Source organism: Pelobates fuscus, chromosome 3 (genome assembly GCF_036172605.1).
Source record: "Pelobates fuscus isolate aPelFus1 chromosome 3, aPelFus1.pri, whole genome shotgun sequence".
NCBI lineage: Eukaryota > Metazoa > Chordata > Amphibia > Anura > Pelobatidae > Pelobates > Pelobates fuscus.
In genome coordinates, this window is record NC_086319.1 from 318,751,579 (window position 1) to 318,778,720 (window position 27,142).

The following is a 27,142-nucleotide window of genomic DNA, read 5'->3' on the forward strand; positions in this document are numbered from 1 at the left end:
AATTGCGTTTATCCAGTGGGGGAATGCTGTACTATCAATGTAAGCACTTGTATCTTAACTAGTTATTTAGTTAGTTATGGGGCTTAGTGGGCCATCCCTGCTAACACTTCCGGGTGGGGTAGATGTCTGCTGCTGGGCTGTGCCGCGTGTATTAGGAGGCAATACCACTGGGTTCACATGCAGGTGGGTCAAAAATATCGTGTACATGCACTCAACATAGGTATGGTACATACATTACTACCCCCTTCCCAACACCATCCGAGCACCCCCTCCCTCTCCTCCGGGCCATAGGGCTAACTCCTAGGCCCGTTCACTTCAGTACCCCTATAGTTGTTCCAAGCTCAGCTGGGGGATGCCCTTTTCGTGGGGCGCACGGGCACAATATGGAGTGGAGGGGGAGGGTGAACTCCCTGCACGTGATCAAGGGCTCAGGGGGGGGGGGAGGCTGTCGCGGGAAGCAGGGCGCCGACCCAGAAGCATTTGGGGTCACCCAGTTGGGAAGCGCTGTACTTGCAGCATAATCATTTAAACATTGAGAAACCAATTTAGGCAATAAAAGATGGGAGATACCCTTAACCCTCCCCCAGGGTCGTCTACGCTGGCCAGTAGGCCAACCCTCCTTATACTCTTGGGTGGGGCGTTTGGCCACTACTGGGGCACCTAGTGTAGGTCCGTAGGCCATGTGGCTTTCAAGCATGCAAATCCTAGTCAGCAAATACATACATATATCAAAAATACGGTGCTTACATTGTCACCCCTAAGCCCGTTCTTCCCGGCCACCCCCTCCCATACACCTGGGCCGGGTCCCGTCCGGGCCTCCTAGGGAGGTAGTCGCAGGTCGCGACCTCTCACTTATAATATGTAATATGTACTAGTGGGGGCTCTGTGGTTAACTGGGTCGAAGGTACTCAAGTCTACCTCGTAGTTTACCCCCCCTTTTTTTTTTTTTTTTTTTTTTTCCCCTTTTTTTTTTTTTTGTTTTTTTTTTTTGTTTTTTTTTTTTTTGTTGTTGTGTGATCGTATATTTCAAGAGAGAGACCGGGCCTGGGGTCTGGCAGCATGGCTATGGACTGGATCGACATATAAACACATGGTATACGGGATATAATACAACTCAGAATTCTGGGCCATGATCAAAGACTAGTACCCCAACACCCAATCTCGGCAATCTTCTACTCTCTTCTAATAACTCTTGCGAGACCCCCTTACCATGGCAACACTCCGTGGGTCTCGCGAGAGTTATTAGAAGAGAGGAGAAGAGAAGAGTAGAAGCTGTGTGCTGCCTGGGCCCCCTCTGCGATAACAGGGAGCCGAGGGGCCCCCCATGCCACCAGACCCCTAGGGATGGAATCTCCCCCCTCCCTGGACACAGGTAAGAAACAGGGAGGGGGGAATAACATTTAATTAATTTAATATACACTAACACAACACACACTGCATACACTAACACAGCACACACTCTGCATACACTAACACAACACACACACTGTATACACTAACACAACACACACTCTGCATACACTAATACAACACACACTGCATACACTAACACAACACACACACTGCATACACTGACACAACAAACACTCTGCATATACTAACACAAAACACACTTTGCATACACTAACACAACACACACTCTGCATACACTAACACAATACACACACACACTGCATACACTAACACAACACACACTCTGCATACACCAATACAACACACACTGCATACACTAACACACACACTGCATACACTAATACAACACACACACTGCATACACTAATACACTAATGCAACATACACTCTGCATACACTACATACTAACACACTCACTGCATCCGCTACACTGAAACACACTCTGCATTCACTACACTAACACATACTCTGCATTCACTACACTAACATACACTATGCATCCGCTACACACTAACACACTCTCTGCATTCACTACACATTAACACACTCTGCATTCACTACACTAACACACGCACTCTGCATCCGCTACACACTAACACACTCTCTTCATTCACTACACATTAACACACACTCTGCATTCACTACACATTTACACACACTCTGCATTCACTGCACTAACACACACACTACATTCATTACACTGACACACTCTGCATTCACTACACACTAACCCACACTCTGCATTCATTACACACTAACACACACTATGCATTCACTAAACTATGCACACACTCTGGATTCACTATACTGACACACACTCTGCATTCACTACACTAACATACACTCTGCATTAACTGTACACACAGCATCCACTACACAAACCTCCTGTTTTCACAGTACACACACTACATCCACCCCAAATTGAAACACTCTGCATTCACTATACACAGACACTGTGTCTAATACACACACTACATCCACTACAGACACTGCATCCACTAAACACATTTCATCTAGTACATACAAACACTACATCCACTACACAAACACACACTACATCACTGTACACACACTACATCCACTACTCAAACACACTCTGCGTTCACTATACACACTGCATCCGCTACACAAGCACACACTCTGCATTCACTGCACAAACAGTATCTAATACACACAAACAACACTACATCCATTACACACTTTCTAATTCACTTCCACTATACACACCAAATTCAGTCCTGCATCATTGTCAGCGGACTAGGTAGGGTAAATTTGGCTGAAAGACCAATTCAGGTCTTTCAGCCTTTTAGTAGATAGCTCCCTAATACCGTGGGAATTAGGGAGTAATCCACTTATTCATTTCTGTCATTACACTGACTGGCTAAGTAACTTACATTTTATATGAATGTATGTTGCTTGATTATTGTAAGTGTTGCAAATGCTTACAGCTGAATCCTGGCTATGTTTGTATACTTTTTATTTAAAATGATATACTATATAACATTCTTCTTCTTTCACTGGGTAAGTATATTAGTACTTAGGCAATACTGTGCTTCGGAACTTCGGCAACTTTGGAACTTCGAGACTTCGGAAATTCGGTAATTTCGGAACCTCGGGACCTCGGCAATTTGGCACTTCAGCAATTCGGACATTCGGAAGTACCCGAATGTCCAAATTGCCCGAAATTCGTACGAATTCATATTCGGACCGAAACGAATTTCACATGTCTAGTAGAGATGCTAAGTGTTCTATGATCTGAGTGGTTGGGTGTGTTTTATGATGGGCATCCCCTCTTTGAATTCCATTTTTTCCAGTGCTGAGACAGACTCTGCTTCTCATCAAAATTGAGGAGTTTTGGTGCATTCACAATTGCTGCTGTTTGCTGATCCAATGCTTTACTATGAGAATGACTCACTTTGGCTTTTAACTATAGTTAGACTTTAGTGATACTAGGATACTAGAAACATTCTAAGTTCAGCACATTTATACACATAAACTTCAGTGGACATGTTATTAATCCCAAGGAAGCTCAAGAGCTTTAGTGGATGGAGTCCTTAAAAAAATATTTCAGATCTGCCTTAATATCCTGATGGAAATCTTATAATAGATTGCTCAATTGTGGAAGTGGAGAGCCCAATATCTGCATCCTTAGAGCTCAGGGAGGGGATCCTAGAACCGTCACTCACTTCCTCTAAGTAAACTACTTCTTTGTGTAAGAAGCAGTATAGCTGTGTTAGGATTTATAGCTGGATGGGTGTCTTCCATTCTGGAATTTCAGTGAGACTGTTCCTTAGAAAACGCCACAACTTTAACCATGTGGTAAGTCGCAACTGCTGATTGCAATCAAAAAAAATGAGGTTATCTTCAGGACACATCCGGGTATGTGAAGATATCAGTCTTGCTCTGATTAACCAAGGAATGGCATAGAGTTGCCAAAGATTGTGCTTAACCCCTTAAGGACACATGACGTGTGTGACACGTCATGATTCCCTTTTATTCCAGAAGTTTGGTCCTTAAGGGGTTAAGAAATTTTGGGTCACACATCCACCTCGGTTTATGGTTAGGCATCCCCCAAATTACATATAACTTAAATATATATGAAGGCATGAAACTAATTCCTTCTTGATTCATTTTTTATTTTACGTTGCTTATAAAAGCAAACCCCCAAAACAATTTAATAAATACATTTCTTATTGTATTTCGTCTTAGTTTGACATTATATGAAAAAAGAAAATCATAATCATTATTATGTACACAGATATTGTGAAACATATAAATAAACGTACATGATGTTAAATGGTGTGTCATATGTGTCACAGGTACCAGAACTTTAAAGTTCTGTTATGTTTATGAAAATAATGGATTTCTCTTTCACTTTTAAAGGTAACTTATAGACATCCACAAGACTGTAGATATCAAAGATGGCTGCTTCTTATGGATTTTCAATAGTGAGGATTCAGATGTATCTTCTACCCCACGATACAATGCTTCATCTCACACATAGACCTCGGTTTAATATTGTTAGGTACACTTTTTACATTATTTAATATTTTTTTAATACACTTTTAGAATGATTTAATACTTTTGTACTATTTTGCTATTTCTTAAAATATATTGATATATTTCCTATATACGATATACTTTTTTAAAAGTTTATCCATAAATAATAAATCATTTGAAAAGCTATTATATTTTTATTTCATATGGAGTAATGAAGAATCTTGATGGCAGGCACAGGAGGGTTGTAAACTTTATTTTCTAATGTAATAAGTAGTGAGTTTCAAATGTTTCTTGGTTTTAGTGCACTCGTGAACCAGTTCAGTACAGCCTCTTTATTTCCGTTCACCCATTTGATGTTTGCTTGTGTGTTTTCTATGGCTTGATCCAGAGCTCGAGCAGCTGTCCCAAGATTCGGGGTTTGACTTTTGAACAGCATGAGCTAAAAATAACAAAAAAGAAAAAGAACAGCACGGTTGTCGATTTGTTTTAATTTATGTAAATTTATTGGCGTTCTTACTTTGCATATGTCCATCTGCCCTCTCCTCAGCGAAGGTAACATATTGGGCTTTCCAGTTCATCTTGCTGGCTCCCCTGTACCACCATCAGCTACTGCACGGTTTTGGCCTCAGGGTCTCTGGCATTCATATGAGGATTCATATGAGGATTGGGCACAACAGTGCCAGGGGCACCATGTAAGATGCCGCATGGGTCTACATGCAATGTGCAGCCCAGTGAATAGTCCCAGTGTGCACCCTACTCCTGGTGTGCCATGATATATTGGGTCTTTCTGACTCAATGTTGTTTCTTTGCATGATTAGAAGAGAAGACCTCTCCAGCCCTGTTACTTCCTTGTTTGTTTAGATCAGTTGAGCTAAACTCAAGAGGCAGCAAGAACCTTCCTTCCAAAGACTTCTCATTGAGCTGCATTTGGAAGTCTTTGATTGGACAGTCACAGAAAGTCTGGATGGGGTTAGTAGAGGAGGGCTTCCAAATGCTTCAGACAACAGATCTGTAGCTTTTACAAACTGTTTTAAGGTATAACCCCGAAGAAAAAAATGTATAATTAAATGCATGCATGTTTTCATCAAGGTTATATCTACTAAAGAGTGATTTTTCTACTTTTTTTCATATTTGGGTAATGGAGACAAATATTCACATTTCATACCTGTTCAAGTTCAAAGTCAGAAGAAAAGCGTCGAGACAACCGTTCAATCAAGTTACCAAAGGAAAAAGAGGTCCCTCCAAAACTACAAGAAAAAATACATCCAAAAGTAAATAAAAAATAATGTAACAAGTGCTTATTCAAGTGTCCAGCATTTCATTCAAATCATATATTAGTTGATAAACCAAGAAGCTATGGTGGCTTGGAAAAAGAGATGCCTAGATTTGAACCTGAATGTTTCATATTCTCCTATTTTTGCCAACAATTTACAATATTCTTATACGTATGCACCTATCAAACTTATTCACAAAACTGTGAATTATCAATAAGTGACCTGAGAATTGCACATACTTCAATTCTACTATTTTGGACAAACATCATAAATCCAATTATCAATTCATGGTGCAGTGAATGGTTTGAATTCTCTCACATCTGTAGCTTGTGACTCTTTGAAAGACATGTAAATTGAACAAATAGTAGCTAAAAAAACAAGCTGAGGGTAGCAGAAACAAGTGGGGCGTACGCTATGCAAAAATCTTTCCACAAGATTTGGGATTGTGTCTGTGGGAATGCAAGTGTGTTCAACTAAATTAGCATTTATGAGGACAAACAATGATTTTGGACGAGAAGGTCTGCATAGTAATCAGTGCTCCAATTCATAACAAAGTGTGCAATGGGTTTAATTTGAAAACTCTATGCAAGCTTATTGAGATCCTCCACACCAAACATGTCAAACCATGTGTTCATGAGCCACACTATGTGCACAGGGACACCGTTATGTTGAAACAGGTAAGGGCCTTCGCCAAACTGCCTTTGTATCTTGGTAGCATAAAATTACTGTTTTGTTCCTTGTTTACCTCTGTTCAATCCTGCTCTTGATATGCTTATTTGCTGATTCCTGAATGTTGAATGTTGTATTGTTGTAAGTTGTATGTTGTAATGTTGTATTGACATTTTTTTAATCAAAACTTTAACTTCAAAAAATGAATCTTCAAGAGTAGTGATGTCCCGAAACTGTTCGCCGGCGAACATAGCGTGTTCGCGGTGGGCGAACATATGCGATTTCCGGTCCGCCCCCTATTCGTCATCATTGAGTAAACTTTGACCCGGAACCTCACAGTCAGCAGACACATTCTGGGAGGGAGGGTCTGCTGCTGATTGGCTGGAATGTGTCTGTTGACTGTGAGGTTCCGGGCCAAAGTTTACTCAATGATGACGAATAGGGGGCGGACCGAAAATCGCATATGTTCGCCCACCGCGAACACGCTATGTTCGCCGGCGAACAGTTCGGCGAACAGTTCGGGACATCACTATTCAAGAGTTACAAATGTGTTGAAAAAAGCTTACCACTAATGGCAACCTATTTGAGAACTAACATTGTATCAATATGAGAGCTCTCCACTCAGGATTACCCGGCTTGGGTTAAAGGCAATCTGAAAACCAAAGACAAGTAAAAGACACTTACTATTGGAATATGGTAAGCCAATTGGCTCTCACAAAGTCCCAAGCAAGATTCTGTCCTATCACGTTACTGGAAATGCTGCTAATGGTGGAGATTGCATCCTGTCTGCGAATCTTATTGGTGTCCAGTGAATATTCCAGGAGTCTGTAGGAAAGGACTTATTTAAAAACTGTTGGCTGGTCCAAAGATTCCACGACCATTAACATAACGTAATACAGAATGGTCAAGCATCATAGCGTTAATAAACAATGAACAGTAGGCACCTATCAGCAATAGATGTCCCCTTCCACTATTCTTTTATATTTAAGGTGTCCATATTCTGTCTTTATATTTAATGTGCTACATACTATAATACTCAATATGGACTTTTGTAGCTCTAAATATTTTTCCTATTATAAATATATCCTCTTTAAGCTCACAAGAAGCTGAAAAAAGTTCATATAAGAAAAGAGCTTTAATAAGATCTTAGGGCAGTTGGCACCAACAAACATAGGGCTATGTGATTGGTTATATTCATATCTGTCATATAACCTTTGAATGCAGTGTTCCCAAAGCAGGATTAAACATAAGGTGACCTTGTGTTGCTGACTAGGGCCCAGGTGAAATGCAGGGGTGCTGGAATCCTGAATTTGGCGCCATTCACGATGTCTATGTGCAGAATGGAAGGGTGACCCCAAACCAGTAACCTGCCTAGGGCAATGTCAGTATTAATGTACTTTTATGCAATTATGAAATCAAAACCAGGACTTGATGGGTCAGCTGATCAGCTGCAACCTGTGCACACTATGAAGATGAGCACTTTGCTTCTAGGTGTTTTTGCAAGGACTAAGGATGGAGATCCCATTCTCAGGAGGAGGCGTCTTAAACATAAACAGATAAATACAACAAAAGGAATTTTAAAATGAAAAAAGTTTAATGAAAGGGAACAACTCAAATATTTGCGCTTTTTTTTTTGTCAATATGTATTTTATTGAGGTAAATTGCACAGAACAAATAAAATATGTGTAAAGCTCAAGCATAGACAAGTGGTTCAAGATATTGCAAAGCATTCAGTAGTACACACCTCATTTTTATATATAAGAACACAAGAGATAAAATAAGAATACCAGGCTAGCACTTGCTAGGTTAGGCAAAGGTATGGAAAGTGGTATGTGACATGCGAGGTCTGGTGATTAGTTTGGGCTTGCACGGTAGGCATCACATTATAGGGATATCTATGCTTTCCGGTTTCTGAACAGCTCAAATCAGCACCCCATTACCCTGGGGTGTCAGGGGTGTAGAGGGTTGTATTAAAGGCGCACATGGCCATTGTGGGTTGCTGAGGTGAGAGACATTGAGTGTTCCTCACTAGTGGAGGTCATGCCTTTAAGGAATGCTAAAATAGGAACAGATAAGTAATAAAGCAAAAGGGTAATGAGCTAAAGAACAACATGTAACATGGGGAACTGCATCAGCAGTTCAACGTCCTGGATTAACACAGGGCTATCCCCATTCACCCATTGCCTGGTGCGTTCCTGGGTGTGAATGGCACCACGTTATCAATGTCCCATTGTGGAGATGAGGTGAGGGTGGATGCTGGGACTAGTTGGTCGGGCAGACCGAGTGCCTGGAAGAATCCAGGTGCTCCAGTGATATCCTCCAGTCTGTGATCCTTGCCCTCTCGGTTGGCGCACAGTGTGCGTGGCAGGCCCCATCAGTAGCAAATCCCTCTAGCATGTAGGCATTGAGTAACTGGATGGAATAATGCTCTACATGTGAGAGTAACTCTACTGAGGTCTTCATAGAAAGACAGATTTGAGCTTTCAAAGTCCAGTGGTTGTCTGTCTCGGACAACAGACAGCACTGCCCATTTGTCAGCAAGAGAGCGAAATGTCACAATCATGTCTCTCAGAGGACCTGTCGTGGGACCGCGGGAACGGCCCACTCGGTATACCCCTTCAAGGAGCATCAATTTCACCTACTTAGGTGGCAGTAGGGAGGAGAGTAAGCATCTGATGTACTGAGGCAGTTCTGCAGTGCCAGTGTCGCTGCAAACCCCCCTGATCTTCAAGTTTCGCCGGCGCAGGGTGTCTTTCAGACCTGCTACCCAGTGGGTGAGCGCTACATGTTGCTGTGTGAGCTGCTGGGTGAGTAGGGCAGTGTCAAGTTGAGTCTGGCGGGCCATCACAGATTCATCTTGTGGCTGATCCACTGATTTTATGCGACCGGAGAGGGTATGCACATCCTCCTGGATCAGTGCGCAGTCAGCTTGGAACACAGTGCGGAGCTCATTCAGGAGATGTTTCAGGTCGCCCTTGGGGTACTGTCTTCAACTACCTTTGTTATTCGTCTTAGCAGACGTGGCCCTGGCTTCTGGGATTGGTTTCGGAGCATCATACTCCAGATCTCCCGAGGAGCAGGAAGGTGATCTTCACGGCAGGGCCGCGATCTTGGGTTGCGGGCTAGTGCGGAGCAGATGCCCGATATCACAGGATCCCTCACTCCTGTCTGGCTGGGACTTGCAGGTCTTTTTCCCCATGTTGGCTGGAGGTGGTAGGTATCGACCGGGCTCTGTTTCGGGCTCTCTGCTCATCTTAAAATGGGCTCAAAATAGCTTATCTCCTGGAGCTCACAGGGAGTGTGACTTGGCATGATATCTGCTAGCTCTGCCCCTCCTATATTTGAGGTTCTTAAGTGGGAGGTTGTGTGTAGGATTTACAGATAAGAAAGGGGGTAGAAGCAACAAATGTGACCAGACTCAGACAGTGGAATAGAGATGGAGTATAATCAGAAATAGGACAGAGGACAGAAAAGATTAAGAGCTGGAGAAATTCACAAGTGGGACAGGAGACCACAAAAGGGACAGATGTGGATTCCCAAATCGGACAAATAGATAGGGGCACAAACAAAAAATTACTCACTGGTTGAGTATCCATGGCTCTTTGCTGCAGGCCAAGGCAGCCCTCAGCTTGTCTGATTCTTGTGCATTGTCTGATGCTTGAAATTGTCCCCATATAAAATTCCATACATCTTCTCCTCCCTGAGCTACCGCAGCACAGTAAATGGATGATCTCAAATTTGGATGAATACTATCAGACAAAATCAAACATAATACACATATTTATAAATGATCTTGAAGACAGCATTGAAAGTCATGTTTCAGTGTTTGCAGATGACACAAAACTCTGTAAAATAATACAATGTGAGCAAGATATTACTTTGCTGCAGAGGGATTTAGATAGACTGGGGGACTGGGCACTCAAATGGCAGATGAAATTTAATTTTGAAAAATGCAAAGTTATGCACTTTGGCGTAAAGAATACACAAGCAACGTATACCCTTAATGGAAGCGAATTAGGGATAACAACACACGAAACGGACTTGGGAATTGTTACAGACAACAAACTATGCAACAATGTGCAATGTCAATCAGCAGTGGCCAAGGCCAGTAAGGTATTGTCATGCATGAAAAAGGGCATTCTTTCTCGGGACGAGAATATCATTTTGCCTCTTTATAAATCACTGATAAGACCACATATTGAATATGCTGTGCAATTTTGGGCACCTGTTCTAAAAAAGGATATTATGGCACTAGAAAAAGTGCAGAGGCGGGCTACAAAATTAATAAAAGGAATGGAACATATCAGCTATGAAGAAAGGTTAACAAATTTAAACCTCTTTAGTTTAGAAAGACCCCCTCAGAGGGGGTATGATAACATTCTACAAATATATTCGGGCCAATACAAACCATTGTGTGGAAATCTATTCACAAACCAGACTTTACATAGGACACGAGGTCATGCGTTTAGACTGGAAGAAAGAAGATTTCGTCTAAGGCAAAGGAAAGGTTTTTTTACTGTAAGAACAATAGGATGTGGAAATATCTGCCTGAAGAAGTGGTTTTATCAGAGTCCATACAGATGTTCAAACAGCTACTAGATGCATACTTGCAAAAACAGAATATTCATTGATTTAATCTTTCAATGTACGGAAATAACTGCTTGATCCAATGATAAATCTGACTGCCATTCTGGGGTCAAGAAGGATTTTTTTTCCTAGCTTGTTGCAAAATTGTGCTTCAAACTGTTTTTTTTTTTTTGCCTTCTTTTGGATCAACAGCAAAAAACAAATGTGAGGAAGGCTGAACTTGATGGACGCAAGTCTCTTTTCAGCTATGTAACTATGTAACTATGTACACTGGTTATAAACATTCTAATATATCCACTAACCTGCTACAGCTTCAACATGGAACAAAGTAAGACAAAACAATTATATATATGTTGTATTACACATTAAATTAATCTTTTTCTATTGTTATATGCAGCAACATCTGCATTACATAAGGCAAATTAAATACCCTCACCATATACAACAGCTCAAAATTAGTACATCTCTACGGCACAGTGCAAGCTTTGCAATTCATTGCTGCAGTGGGTAGGCTACATAGGTGGGGGGGGGTTTAAATGATCATTTTTTTACCACTATTTTCCCTCAGTTTTTTTTATTTACTTTAACTTTTTTTATACATAAAAAATATTGATTAGGGGCTGGGCCTGACAGCCAAGATGGCTGGTCGTGCTCTCTGAGAGCTCCTGCACCAGCTGGCACATAAACGTGAATCCCAACAAAACTAATAATGTCAACAGCACACGATGCCCAGAGAGTGATGCAAGACCACAAGAGGAACGGACAGATACCCGTCCGGCACCGATACGCACTGAAACCATCTGAACTGGCCACGTGGCCTACTCTGGAGCGGAGCGTGAAGCCTGGACCGGCAGGGGTCATCCCGGTCCTCGCTGGGGGCAATTCCCCGCAACACAGCCTGAAACCCAGCGGTCTCGGTGTGCCCCTGGGTCTGCTGCTATGACAGCACTCAAGCAACCCGGGGAGAGCACGGAAACAACTAACACAAGCCTTACCGACCAAGCTGACGACCAAGCACGGCTAGATGAAATCTGCACAGCATTCTTGCTCAAGCTAGAAAGGCACCTGCAACCACACACAGAAATTAAACATGGCACCCCCTCACCACCACAGCCACGAGGAAGGCACAAAATGGCCGCTGCAAAACAATTGTGACACACACAAGGCCAACGAAACCGCCCAACCCAGCATAACCGACAATGATTTCACTTTCCCGCTCGGAGCAACAAATGTCCTTCTGGGCAGGAAGGCATACACCCAAAGGGGCTTCGGGAGAGCGAGGCTCCGGAGGGCCCATGGTTCACCCATGTATGGCATAGGGACTCAAGGACACAGGGAAGTGCTTCCCGTAACACCCCGGGCTGGAGGATCTGAGCGGGTGCAGCCCCAACGCAACAACCTCCCGGGACACCGGCCGGGACACGACCAACCAAAGAAATACACGGCGGATGCCACACGGAAATAACACCAGTATGGCCCGCAAGAGGGGTTGGTTAAACGAGGGTGAGATCAACGGCCCGCAGCACAAACAGGGCACAGGGACATTCCGTGTATTGCCAAACCGAGCAGCAGGACACAACTTACAACGAGACAGGTCCCCACAAGTGGTTCATCAATATGTGAATGTAATAAATATGTGCCAGTGGTAACCAGACCAACCCGACATAAAACATATATGACTCACTGCTTAGCTGACATATTTACCTGAATCACCGTAGCATTCCCTCATAGAGGTTACATGCCTGAATTGCTTATTATTATTTTTTTAAATGCTCGGTGGTGCAAGATAGGATAGCTGAGGGGGGACGCTTAAATATCTCGACTTAAGGCTGCAGACAAAAAGCCTAACAACATTACCCCGACTGCTTGCCTAACAACACATACCTGTACTACTCAAGATGTTATTAACTTAACTTACACTCGGACCAAGCCTGTTTATAGCTTAAACGTACAGCCACAGCCAAAGTTATGCTGTAGGGCCCTGCTTATATCATAAAAATGTGCGTCCGACACCTTTGTTATAGTGACTCACAAGACCTAGCCTGTAAACCACTTAAAACTAAAACGCACTAGTCTGTTTAAATAGCTACCGTTATATGTATGCAAACTCTGTGTTGCCCATTGACTAGTTTAAACAATGTTCAAGCATACTCACAGTTTAAAACTACTCTCACCAATTGTATGCATGAGCTAATAATTATATAAAAATGTGCCTAATAATCAATTGTCCCGCATGTTTAGCGGAGAAAATGCCTGCGACTGCTTTTGGGGCACCTCATGTGTAAATATTGATTACTTTTTCTTATGGGAAGAATGAACTTTAGTTAAAGGAATACTAGAGCGTTAGGAATACAAAGGTGTATTACTAACATTATAATGCACTAGTGGCCCTCTAGGTGACTTTCTTTGCAGCACCGGATCCCGGACCTTTTTGCATGCCTTCTCAGCTGAGATCATGAAGATCGATAATCTCAATCATTCCAATGCTTTCCCATAGTAAAACATTGGGAAGCAAGTGTGCATGCGCGGCAAAACACTGTGCTGTGCCCATCAGATGGTCTCTATAAGACCCTCTAGTGTATGAGTGACATTGTTGAATATAGTTAATAAAACAGAAAGAAGAAAAAGAGTAATAAATAAGAAAGGGAGAAAAAGAAAGAAAGAAAGGCAAATAGAGAGATAATTTTCAGAGTGTCTTTAATATTTGTGATGACAGCATGGAAATTATGTGATCCCTAACAGATTATTGTCCCCATCGGTCCTACAGTGACATGTACTGCTTGGAACAGCTGTTACGCGGACAATAAACATACCCATTAATGTTAGTATTCTTCCATTCATTAAAGAGTTTTGTTGCCAATTCAGCACATTCCGGAATGCCATAGCTACATGCAGTGCTCACAGTGTTTATTTCATTATATCTGCAAGGGAAAAATAAAATCCGTAACTAGATATACAATTACTTACTAAAACAAATATCTCCACTAAGGAGTTTTGAATACTAAATTTATGGAATATTCTGGGATCTGCGGTAATCTGCAAGTAACCCTCAGTACAAGTCATATGTTGTTCATACCCTATGTTAAAAAACAGGGTCACTTGCTGAGTGAGCATCACAGGAGGAATTCTACTTAAGTGTGAGTGTGTTTTGATGGGGGTTTCAAAAGAGTCTCAGGGACAGAGCAAGATAGTGAGATAGGAGGTGTGGTGATTAAATATTCTTCTAAGGAGTTCCCCTATTGCTCTAAATTATTCATACTTTGCAGGCATTTGTTCTAGCAGAGCGGCACAGATCTAAATTGGCATTCTTTCTCTTATTCTCCTGTTCACTCATTACTGAAACAGTGCCAGAAAATGATGCCATATCCAAGGACTTTGTCGCCAAAAAGCTGAAACACGGAAAAGGAGAGGTGCTGATAGATAGAGGCACATATCTCTCATTCCCAGGAGACTATGTATGGGGATCTGTGTCGCATCAACTAAAAGATGTAGACCTAGTCAAGGGGCAAACATTTAGAAATAATATCAGGAAGGATTACATTACTGAGAGGGTAATGGATGCATGGAATAGCCTTTCAGCTGAAGTGGTAGAAGTTAACACAGTGAAGTATGCATGGGATATGCATAATGCTATCCTAGATATAAGAGACAAATGAAAGTATTAAGAAAATTGGGCAGACTAGATGGACTGAATGGCTCTTATCTACTGTCACATGTTAAGGCACTGTGTGGGCCATTCTCTACATGGAATGTCAATACTGGATATTAGAAGTACCTGCTGCAATCAGTCATTATGCTCCAACTTACTGGTCTGTTAACGATTCTAATCGTACGGTAAAATTTACAGTTTCGGTTTCAAAGTGCTTAAACACTGGGTAGATCTGTTGCTTCATGTATTCCTGTAGAAAGCAGAACATTCCATCAGAGAAAATTTGCTAAAAGTGTAGCATTATTTGATACATAAAAAACATATTTTGTCTGTTTAGGTTTCCAATATTTATTGATGTAATCATCTGTCCATGTATCATATTATTGGAGAAAACAAGTGACATCACAATTCAGCTATAATGCTGCTTATTAATTTTAAATTTAGATTTAAAAAAAAAAAAAAATATTATTACATTTTTCAATAATTTAGCAATTTTTAGAATATCTATATGTAAATAAATCTTCTTTTTAGGCTAAAAAAGAATAAAAGGAACATTTTGGGCATTTGCCAGGTTTTGGCCTTATGTGTATGCTGTTTTTCTTCCTGTTTAATCCCTTAATCCCTTAACAAACACAAAAGTACCAGGAGGAGTTAAATCCCTGATGGTACCAAGGAAACCCAGGTATCATTCAATATCTGAGTGTCTCCTCTGTCAACTGTGGCTCACTCATAGTGGGCACTACACATAGCCCTTTAAATCCTTTTAAATACAGTGGCTAAGTGGTTTTCTGAGTTGGCCCCCAGCTTTCTGCATTCAAAAAATGGGGATTGCGTATCTTTCAATACCTGGAGTCCACTGTATCAGTTGGAGCCACAATTGGTGGCCCCAGACTGACATAAGAGCTATGTGAGTGTCGCCAATGGCCCATTCCATGATTTAAATATGGCAAGCTGAGGCACCATAACAACTTAATTTTTATAAAGTTGTTACAGTGCTCATACGGTTCCTTTAATATATGAAGATAGGTACAAATAGTTGTCTTTTTATGTATCCACATTTAACACACAATAAAAAAAAATATTACAAAGGTGTTTTTGCTTATTTTGAAAGGGGGTAAAGATGATTATCTTAAATCAGTGTTTGAAAACTCCAATGTTATTTTACTACTGTTCAGATGTTATTTTGCTCAAATTTTGAGTACTTGCTTTTCAGTATTATTCCATTGGGCAATATATTTTCTAATGATAAGATGCTACTGGGAAAATTCTGCCCGATCACAGCTGTTACTGTATATTTGTGATTATCAGAGTTACGATAAAATAATTACCCTCATTGGTCCATACACCTCCGAGCGATCAAACATCTGCGTAAAGAAATTCAGACTGCTCAGTGCGGCCTGCCAAGGCATGTATTCAAAGTCACTAGAGAGATACCTGGTGGTGTCTAAAGCTCTTGTTGTGTTGATATACATTGCTCTGAAACACATTTGAAATACATATATGTTTACCTTTATTAAGTAAACTATACCTTGAAAATCCAATTCCTAAACAATGCAGAAATAAAACAGGTTTGCAAACAAATTGAGAAAAAGCATATTGCAATGTAATCAAACAGAAAAGTCAATGTGTGCTAAATTAAATTTTATAATTACACCCTAACACTCCAAATAACACACCAAAAAGACCCCCATGTTAATATAAGGGAGGTCGAAATCCTCCCTATGCTTACACCTGCCATGCAGCAGTTGAGGGCATGTGTACTAAATGTTAACAACCAGCGACTCGGCAGCTATTGCTACCTAATCACTAGAAGAGCCTGTGAAAAAAACCTGCTCTTACCTGTGGGCATTGGGTGGGGGACATTAAAAAGAATAATGGGGGTGGGCAGATCCGGAGACTAATGAGAAGCAAATTTTTTTTTTAAACATATATTAGTTTTATTACTCTCTTATTATTATTAGGGTGAGGGGGCACGTATTGTCTATTGGGGACAATGGCATGTCCACCACTCCATTGTTTCTGCCAATGGGTGCTAGTTGGACATTAGGTGCTCCCCTTTAATATTATAGCTAAGGCAATGGGTGGGGGCAAGGGAGTGGGCATGGGGTTGCCAATTTTTGATAATGACCCCACATGATGTTCAAAGGTTCAGGCATGGGGTGCTACGTCCCCCTCAGCTATTTAACAGGCCCTATACCATGTGACTGCTCAGTTGCTAGTTTTAGAAGTTTAACAGATATGCCTCATACGTACCACATGGGCCCAGATTATAGCATTCAGTTCGAATTTAAGATTTTACTTTACAATTTGTCAGTTGCTGCACATTGGCAAAATGGGAAAACAAAGAGCATGCATTAGCTGCAACTCAAAGTGAAGTCAACAATGCCTCTATTCAATGTGGAAGTAGTCATGGCGGTTACATCACTCGACCCGGCTTCCTTGGTTATTGGTGCTACTAAAAATCCAGTGTTTTTGTGCAGTTAATAAAAGTCAACATCACTTCAATTTGCTACATTTAACTGGCAGTTCTTGATGTAGCTCACCTCGCCAAATTAAAGGCATCATCAATAATCTGGGCACGGTTAATGACAGGAATTATCTGTAAAACAATGTAGAGATTTTTTTGTAGCATTAACCTTTTCTTTACTGAAGCCTAATAAATACACTCTTTTTTTTTCCCTGGCAGACTATTCAATCATAGTCTATCATGTGAGCTGGCAAAGGAAATCAATGCACTATGGTGTAATATTAAATAGAACAGCTTTCACTCATGGATTCTATACTATATTTGATCATGATAATGGAAGTTCACACAGCTGGGTGCTTTATATAAATGTTACAACAGCAGTACCATGGCTTTTGCTGTTTTTCAGCAATAGTCCATGCTTTGGTGGAGCAATGATTTAGACATCATATTTTAGACAGGTCTAGCAAACAGCTTGCTCTCCAGTGACTGATGAGCCACGATTCCTACCCAGCATGTTCCCTGGCATACACTGACCCATTAACAGGCAAGCTGAATTTAAGAAACTGCCGGATATCTACTTGTTGGCTATCCCTGATTCAAGACAGCGTGTGCAACACATTATGTACAGATCAGCTGTTCTTCATTTAATTGCCTTCCAGGACGCTCTGAAAACTATTACTATAACACTAGTAAGTCACTATAGTGGCAAATATACATAACCATAAAGTGTATCTTGTCTTAATATAATGCTTAGCAATATTCCAATAAAACATATGCTGATTCTAGGAGCTAATGTATCTTTTATTATTATTATTTTTCCCAAAAGGTAAAGGAATTAATGTGTAATTTATTTGTACGTGTATTGTTTCTAGGGTGTAGTATAAAGCACCCCTGACAGTTTACACAGCATCTAGTTCCATTTCAATTGTGTGTGTGATTCTGTGGGTTGCTTTTTTCGTTGTCTTGTTGACTGAAAAGGTGTCTGCTTGGATTAAGTGCTGAAGTGCAGTACTATAATAAAATGTATTGGGGAAACGATCAAATAAGTGAATTATGCGCACACTGCATGCATACTCAAAATACTTTTCTTAGAAGGCTGGTTCGTCTAATGAATAGGAGTAAAAAGCATTTGACAATTTGGCAATGGCTTGTTAAAGTTTAATATGTTATAATGTGTAGTCATAGTCATAGTCATAGTCATAGTCATGGTATACTCACTGAATGATCTGCCTCCAGTTGTGCAATGAGCTTGTTCCAGTTTCCATCATCATAATTAACTCGGTAGTATCCTGTTACATTGATGTTTGCTAGAAGCCATTCATTTTCAGCCAACTTAAAATCATTGTTTGTCTCTAACCACGAGAAATATTTGGAAAGCAATGTTAAATACAACTCACTCTATCTAATAGGTCATAATCTGTTGTTTACTTGTAATTTATATTAGTATAACTGCTAGCAGGTAACTTTCTTTATCTCACTCTATTTCACCCAATAAACAATACACAATAATTAATAAATACAGTGTTGCTTTGAATGTGCTAGATTATTCTAGAAACAAATTTTATCTATTTAAACTGCAGCCCCGGTAAAATGTAAACCTAATTTAAAACTGATTTATTAACTTGCATCAAATTTGAATCTATCATAAATGTTTACAACAAATTTTACTCGTGCTTACCGATTTACAGTTTTACAAAATATAATTACTTTTAATGTAATGTAATATGCTATGCCTGAAGCTATAGTTTAGCTTCTCATGTAATTCTCTGTTATGTAGAATGTATTTTTTCATGGGATATCTCAGTAATAAAATATCCAGTTCTCCTAAGAGGTGCAGTTTTCTGTTTAAGAGGTCCCTAGCATCCCACTGTCAAGTTGTTGTCAGACTACATGTCTCTCAATAATACATTGTTTTACAAGGCCAAGTGCTCTCTTAGCACAAAGTACACATATAGTAATAATGGTTGTAATTTCTAAGTACTAGCTTTTACTTCCATCAATTTCTAACAACTACCTGTGTTACTCTGCACCAAATTAAAAAAAAATGTGTTTCCTTTTAAATGGGATACATAAGGGAAAGGCAAATTTATGGACTGGGAAGTAATAAAAATAAGAATTAATAATACAAACACATGTTTTTTTATATTCTATCCTTACAAAAAGGCAACATTTACTTTTTTTTTTTTTACAGATATGATTGGGTTATTTTTAAAGTTAATAAAGTAAATTATACCTGAAGGTCCTTGGAGCCAGTATTTTCCTGGAGATGCATTTTTTGTGTATGAAATTGGTACAATCCAATTATAACTGTAAAAGAATTGACAAAATGAATTACAGTATTGTCAGTAATGTCAATGCAGGCCGTTTTCTGGAGACTTTGGATGGTGCTACATGGTAAATAGAATACTGTCTTTATATAAGGATTGAATAATCTATCTTTGTTTCCTGGCCATATCCATGGCAGCACAACAATGGGTAGCTCCTCCCCTATCCCTAATTTAGACAGGAACTAATTAAAATTAATGGTATAAATATCCCCTCCTACCTCCTCCTCCCTCAGTCTTTTTGTTCCTGTCCTATCCCTATAGGACCAACCTAGTCTATTCAGGACTATAATCAGTTTTTCTTTTTGGCTTACCTGAGGGTCTTTACCTTCTATCCCCAAGGGAGTTCAGCCTCTCTTCCTTGGGAAGCTTCAGTATCCGGCCCTGTGCAAAGGTGTCCCCCTGAAGACACCCCCTTAGTGACCGGGGGTAGACTTGCTGTGACCCTAGGGGTAGCAAGAGAAAATTATGCCAATTAATCTTATTCCCTGCAGTGACCAAGAGGTAGCAGGAAGTGGCAAGAAGACTTCATCCTGAAGGATCCTTATCCATATTGACAGCCCACATGTATGTATACAGACAAATACTTTTTATTTTCAATGTATTTTGTATACTTGTATATGTGGGTTTCCCCTCCTGCCTTGGAATGATTGTTACTTACTTTTTGGGGATTTCGTCCGTTTTGCGGCGTCCTGTAGTTTCTTTTGCGCATGTGCGTTCGGCTCGCGCGTGTCCGCTGACCTAGTTACGTGCACGCCGAATTCGCGCAGGCGCCCGGTATTGCCATCCATTACAGCGAGCCCGGCTTCCGGGTTGTTGCCGCGCATGCGCACATGTTACTTTACGGGTCTCCCCGTTCGGAGCATGCGCGAATAGGGAGTGACGTCACGAGTGATGTCATAGGCCTATTTAAGCGCCAAATTCGATTGCGGTCTTTGCCTGATTGAATTTTTGGGTCTAATAAGGTTTCTTCTGTGCGGTATTGCAAGTTTGATTAGTTCCAACGAATTCCGGTTTCTCTTAAGGTAGGCTTTACATCTTAAAGGTGTATACTCATTTTTTTTTTTATATATTCCTTTTCCGCACTAATGATCACTCCTTTTGCCAGATAATTTCAATATGGAGAAAGAGAAAAGAAAATCAATATCTTCGGATTCTGACTCTTCTGGATATAAAAATAGGTCACACTCTAAGAGTTTTAGGTAAGCCATGTCTATTTCATTCCTATGTTGTAAGTGTAACAACTAAAACTAAAAGAGAGCTAATATATGGTATTTTCCCTGTCATGATAGTTCTACGGGAAAGAAAATGATGAGACCATCCAAGGGAAAGTCTCCAAAAAGGAATCAATGCGAAGCCTGTAATAACAAGCCGTTGGAAGGCAAACGATTATGCGGAGAATGTTTATCGGAAGCAGCCGGAACATCTAATCCTTCAGCTGAAATTAAGCAATTCATTAAACAAGCGGTGGCTCAGGGCATTAAAGAAGCGGGTACGAGAACCAAGAGACCCCGGTTACATGACCCTTCTGACTACCAACAAAACCTCTCATCAGACGAATCCATAGATATGGAGTCATATCAGGGTAGTTTCTTATCTTCAGAGGAAGAAGAAACTCAAGCTCCCACTGATTTTCTTGAGCCAGCGCAAGTAGATCATCTCATCTACAGAGTCCGCAAATCCCTGAGTTTGAAAGTGACAACCTCGGAGCAGTCGACTTCCAATCGTTATTTCTCTGACTTGAGAAAAAAGAGAGCAACCTTTCCTGTGCATGACACCATTAAAGAATTGATTAAGGACGAATGGTCCAATACTGATAAAAAGCTTTCAGCACAAGGCAGAATCTCTCGTCTCTACCCTTTCGACAAGTCTGACTCATGCAATTGGGATAACGCCCCTAAAGTGGATGCTGCGGTGGTTAGGCTGGCAAAACATACCACATTACCAGTCGATGATGCGGGCTCATTTAGGCACCCTATGGATAAAAAGATGGACTTGCACCTGTCAAAAGCGTATGTAGCAGCGGGTACTGGCTTTCATCCTGCCGTAGCCCTTACGTCAGTATCCAGGGCTTTGAAAATATGGATTGAAAATTTAGAAGAAGATATCAGAGATGGGAGAAGCAGATCTTCTCTGTTGGAAAAGCTGAATGATATTAAACTGGCTGTCGACTTTACCTCGGAATCTTCGGTTGATATGGTGAAGGCATTAGCAAGAAACATGGCTCTCTCAGTCTCAGCCAGAAGAGCTTTGTGGCTTAGATCTTGGTCCGCAGACTCATCATCGAAGTCTAGCCTATGTGCCCTTCCCTTTTTTGGAGAAATGCTGTTTGGTAAAAATCTAGACGATTGTATCAAGAGAGCTGCAGAAGGGAAACGTGCTTTTCTCCCACAAGACCGGAAGACCCGTGGATCCTTTCGAGCCAGAAGGTACTCAGAATACCCCTCCTTTCGAGATACCAGATCATATAAACCTGGTAGGGAATATGGTAGATCTATTCCTTGGAGAGGAGGTCATTCTTCCAGCAGAGGAGGTAGATCCAGGGGTTCTTCTTTCCACAAGAAGCCTTTATGACAAAGACATGGGCCAATCTGGGGGAGTAGGTGCCCGTCTACTACTATTCCAAGAGAGATGGATACATTCAGTTCAAGACAGATGGGTATTGGATATAATACAAAGAGGCTATCTTCTGGAGTTTGCCAGATTACCACCACCTCACTCTTTCCAAAGGACAAATTGGCCAGGAAATATAGAAAAAAGAACCACTCTAAAGAAATTTATATCGTCCCTTCAGGAGGATGGAATTATTGTTCGAGTCCCACGGGATCAGCAGACGCAGGGGTTTTACTCCCATATCTTTCTCACCAAAAAATCCACAGGAGGTTGGAGGCCAATTCTCGACTTAAGCAGGTTAAACAAGTTCTTGGACATAAGGAGGTTCAAAATGGAATCCCTTCAATCCATTGTGAAAGCTGTTTTCCCAGGTCAGTGGCTCATGTCGATAGACCTGGCAGATGCGTACTTCCATATTCCCATCGCACTCCAGCATCAAAAATTCCTCAGGTTCGCAGTGGAAGGAGGTCACTTTCAATTCCGTGCTCTCCCTTTCGGGCTAAGCACGGCTCCACGTACTTTCACAAAGGTTCTAGTGGTTCTAATCGCAGAACTCAGAAAAAGGGGAATAGCAATATATCATTACCTGGACGATATATTGATTCTTGCAGAAAACAGAGTTATTCTAAACGAACACGGCCTTTTTTGTTTACAGTTTCTTCGGCAGCACGGTTGGAAGATCAACATCTCCAAAAGCAATCTGACCCCATCTCAGAGTATGATATACCTAGGAGCTTCATTCAACACGGCAATAGGTTTGATTCAACTGTCCCCGGAAAGAGGTATGAAAATTATGAGAAAAAGCAAAGACATGTCGGCATACAGTGTTTCCTCAGCAGAGAAAGCTATGAGTCTCCTGGGATCAATGTCTTCCACCATAGGTCTAACGAGATGGGCCCAATGGAGGATGAGGCCTTTTCAAAGGAATTTCCTTTATCAATTCAAAGGGGGGAATCTGTCTCAGCCTATAAGCATCCCTCCTCACGTGCAGAGGTCCTTGAAATGGTGGACACAGAAGAAATCTATCTTCAAAGGTTTTCCTCTAGGAAACATCCCATGGACCATCATAACCACAGACGCCAGCCAATGGGGTTGGGGAGCCCATCTTCAGGACAATTATGTCCAAGGAAGATGGTCCTTTTTGACTGTCAACACTCCTTCGAATGTCCTAGAGCTTCTGGCAGTTTTCAAGGCTCTGAAACAATTCCAACATCTGCTGCTTCACCATTGGGTCAAAATCAGAACAGACAATGCCACGGTAGTGGCGTATATAAACCATCAAGGAGGAACAAGGAGTTGCAGAATGATGAGGATTATGAAACCGCTAATGTCCTGGGCACAAGTGAATTTGGAGGGCATCTCTGCAGTGCATCTCCCGGGCATTCAGAATTCGGTGGCAGATTTCCTCAGCAGGGTGAGACTAGACCCAGGGGAGTGGAGCCTATCTACCGAAGTATTCCATCAGATTGTGCGGAAATGGGGCCTTCCACAGATAGATCTGATGGCTACAAGCCGCAACAGAAAAGTCAAGAACTTCTTCTCGAGAGTTCCAGATCCTCAAGCAATCGGAAGAGATGCACTAACATGCAGTTGGGAATTCGACCTAGCCTACGCCTTTCCCCCGAAACCTCTAATTTTTCCGCTACTGAGGAGATTACGTCAAGAGAAAGGATCATTGATTCTAATAGCACCTTTTTGGCCACGCAGACCTTGGTTTCCTCTGCTTCTAAGTCTGTGCACAAAAGACCCATGGAGCCTTCCAGCTGTTCCGTTTCTGCTACAACAGGGCCCAATTCTTCATCCAAACCCAGCATCCCTTCTTCTGATGGCTTGGTACTTGAAAGGGAAGGGTTGAAGAATAAAGGGTTTTCAAGAGCAGTAATCGAGACCCTTTTGCAAGCGAGGAAGAAATCCACTTCATCAACTTATTACAGGATCTGGGATGTATTCTCTTCATGGGCCAGTTCAAGGTCTTTGGATATTCTAAATCCTTCGACCAATGATATATTAGAATTCCTACAATCTGGTTTAGATAAGGGATTGAGTTATAATACCTTAAAGGTCCATGTTTCAGCCCTCTCGGCTTTGACTAATCACAGATGGGCATTGGATTCTGACATAGCGAGATTTATAACTGCAGTCATGAAGATTAAGCCTCCCATTAAGTCTATTACTCCCCCATGGGATTTACCTCTGGTCCTTAAGGCTCTTAAATCTGTTCCTTTTGAACCCTTGGAGTCTATTACCGGTCATCTTCTCACTATCAAAACAGTTCTCTTGGTGGCTCTAGCCTCTGGTAGAAGAGTGTCGGATCTTCAGGCTCTTTCGGCGGAAGAACCTTTTATTATTTTTCATAAAGACAGAGTCGTCCTAAGAACTGTCCCTGAATTCCGTCCCAAGGTTACTTCGGAGTTCCATATGAATGAAGAGATAGTACTTCCAGCCTTGTGCTCTAATGAGACGAATGACGAAGAAGACACCGATTTGTTGAATATCGACTTAGTGAGGTGTCTCAGGATTTATGTTCAGAGGTCCTCAGAATGGCGTATTTCCAAAAGTCTTTTTGTGGTCCCCAACGGCTCTAGGAAGGGTTTGCAAGCTTCAAAAGACTCTATCAGTAGATGGATTGTTTCTGCCATAATCCAGTCATATAACGCGTCTAATACGGAAATTCCTATAGGTTTGAAAGCGCACTCTACGCGTTCTCTCTCCTCTTCCTGGGCAGCTGCTGCTAAAGTGTCTACTGAACTGATTTGTAAGGCTGCCACTTGGTCGTCTTCTAACACTTTTATCAGACATTATTGTTTAGACGTCAGGGCTGGTAAATATGATGCGTTTGGCAGATCTGTTCTCTCTGCAACAAATAATTGATTGACCTCTTATATTGTTCATCACGTGTGAATTTTGGTGATAATACACTTGCATTATATGATATTTTGTCTGAGTTTTTATTTCCCTCCCTTGGTTTTAAGCTTGGGTATTACCCATTGTTGTGCTGCCATGGATATGGCCAGGAAAGAGTAAAATTTACTCATACTTACCGTAATTTTCTTTTCCTGGTCATAGGCCATGGCAGCACATAGATCCCGCCCGGGAATATTGCTGTTAACAAGACTGAGGGAGGAGGAGGTAGGAGGGGATATTTATACCATTAATTTTAATTAGTTCCTGTCTAAATTAGGGATAGGGGAGGAGCTACCCATTGTTGTGCTGCCATGGCCTATGACCAGGAAAAGAAAATTACGGTAAGTATGAGTAAATTTTACTCTTTCTCCCATATATACATTATTTTACTGTTTAAATAAACACTTCTCTCACATCCCTCTTGTACATAAATGCATCTCTTCTCCATGTACAATAAAACAAGAATGGTGTTCCATAACCAATTTTTTTTTTTTTTTTTTTGTCCAAGCAAGACAACAATGTTCTCTGTTCTACATACTTAAAGTCTGATGGACGAGTGACATTGGAGTCTGGGTCTAAGAGGAAGTGCTTCTGAGTTACGAGTCCATTTTTTGTATCAATGGTCACTACTGGGAATCCCATCTGTAAAACCCATGTATCCATGATCTGAGCCACTGACTGAGGCAGATCAATAGGTGGCACTGCCTTATCCACTGCCTAGGAAGAATAATTATAAATAATACATATAAAAGTATTTTAAATAGAAGTAAATTTGAAGTTGCCTAATGGCATATAGACAATTTGATTGTAATTTACACTTGTATGTTTCTTGGTATTCGAATAAGGAATGGTATGCTTGAATTTTGTATCTTATAAGTGCATAATTATTAATCATCATATCAGTTTATGGAATCTAAATTCTTAAACTGCCAACATTTCAGATGTTTTTACTGTTCAATTAATATTTAATATGACAGGGACATTATAAGCACCAAAACAAGTTTATCCTAATAGAGTGGTTTTGGTGTATAGATCCTGCCAATGCAGTCTCACCAGGGCCGGACTGGGAAGAAAATTCGTCCCGGGCATTTTTTAATTACAGCGGCCCACTAAAAAGGGGGCGGGCCAGATAGGGTGTGTTTTGTCATCACCAATGACAAGCACGCCCCATCACAAAGTAAACATGTTGGTTCAATGCTCTTCCAGGGTAGTCTGTACCCTGTACTTGTTCTGCACAGCGCAAGCAAATTCAATAATTCAATATGCTTGCACTGTGTTTGCTTGAAATTTGTCTCTGGTGTCTCAATAGTTGGGATACCAGGAGACAAAAATGCAAGCAAAAGCATATTGTGCAGTGTGTGTGAGGGTGCTGTGTGTGTGTGTAAGGGGTGTAGTGTGTGTGCAAGAGGGGTGCAGTGTGTGTGTGTGTAAGGGGTGTAGTGTGTGTGTAAGGGGTGTAGTTTGTGTGCAAGAGGGGTGCAGTGTGTATAAGCGGTATAGTGTGTGTGTGTGTGTAAGGGGTGTAGTTTGTGTCCAAGAGGGGTGCAGTGTGTGTGTGTGTGTAATGGGTGTAGTGTGTGCAAGAGGGTGCAGTGTGTGTGTGTGTGTGTGTGTGGGGTGTAGTGTGTGTGTGTGAGTGATGGGTGCGGTGTTTGCGTGAGGGTGCTATGTGGGTAAGGGTGCTGTGTGTGTGTGTGTGTGTGTGTGCGCGCTGTGTGTGAGTGGGTGCTGTTTGTGTGAGGGTGCTATGTGCGTGTGAGGAAGCTGTGTGTGTCAGGGGTTCAGTGTGTGTGCTGTGAGTGTTAGGGGTGCAGTGTGTGTGTGTGTGTGTGTGTGTGCTGTGAGTGTTAGGGGTGCAGTGTGTGTGTGTGTGTGTGTGTGTGTGCTGTGAGTGTTAGGGGTGCAGAGTGTGTGTGTGTGTGTGTGTGTGCTGTGAGTGTTAGGGGTGCAGTGTGTGTGAGTGCTGTGAGTGTTAGGGGTGCAGAGTGTGTGTGTGCTGTGAGTGTCAGGGGTGCAGTGTGTGTGAGTGTGTGTGCTGTGAGTGTTAGGGGTGTCTGTAAAGCTGAAAGATATTTGTACTTGTTTGCAGGGACTAGTTACACCCATGGCAAATGATACTTTGAGAGCCAAGAACTCTGTTGCAGACTGCAAAATGCCAATTCTGTATATTGTATGCTGGCAACAGTTACAACAATCTTCTCTGTTGCATGCATCACACCTGCAAGAGGAAGCTTTCTCACAC

General features: G+C 41.4%; 1 protein-coding gene across 1 annotated transcript in view; it reads right to left on the reverse strand.

Moving 5' to 3' along the window:
* Positions 1 to 4,620: 4,620 nt before the first annotated feature.
* LOC134603182 (aminopeptidase N-like) overlaps positions 4,621 to 27,142 on the reverse strand; it is a 59,212-nt gene continuing 36,690 nt past the window's right edge. Inside the window, exons 10-20 of the mRNA XM_063448915.1 lie at positions 25,439 to 25,617; positions 19,293 to 19,366; positions 18,278 to 18,411; positions 17,136 to 17,191; positions 15,921 to 16,068; positions 14,751 to 14,842; positions 13,757 to 13,864; positions 9,938 to 10,105; positions 7,041 to 7,181; positions 5,579 to 5,660; positions 4,621 to 4,852 (exon numbers count right to left, since the gene is read on the reverse strand). Coding sequence (XP_063304985.1) covers positions 4,694 to 4,852; positions 5,579 to 5,660; positions 7,041 to 7,181; positions 9,938 to 10,105; positions 13,757 to 13,864; positions 14,751 to 14,842; positions 15,921 to 16,068; positions 17,136 to 17,191; positions 18,278 to 18,411; positions 19,293 to 19,366; positions 25,439 to 25,617 — 1,341 coding nt within the window. The 3' untranslated portion in view covers positions 4,621 to 4,693. The remainder of the gene's footprint in view (positions 4,853 to 5,578; positions 5,661 to 7,040; positions 7,182 to 9,937; positions 10,106 to 13,756; positions 13,865 to 14,750; positions 14,843 to 15,920; positions 16,069 to 17,135; positions 17,192 to 18,277; positions 18,412 to 19,292; positions 19,367 to 25,438; positions 25,618 to 27,142) is intronic.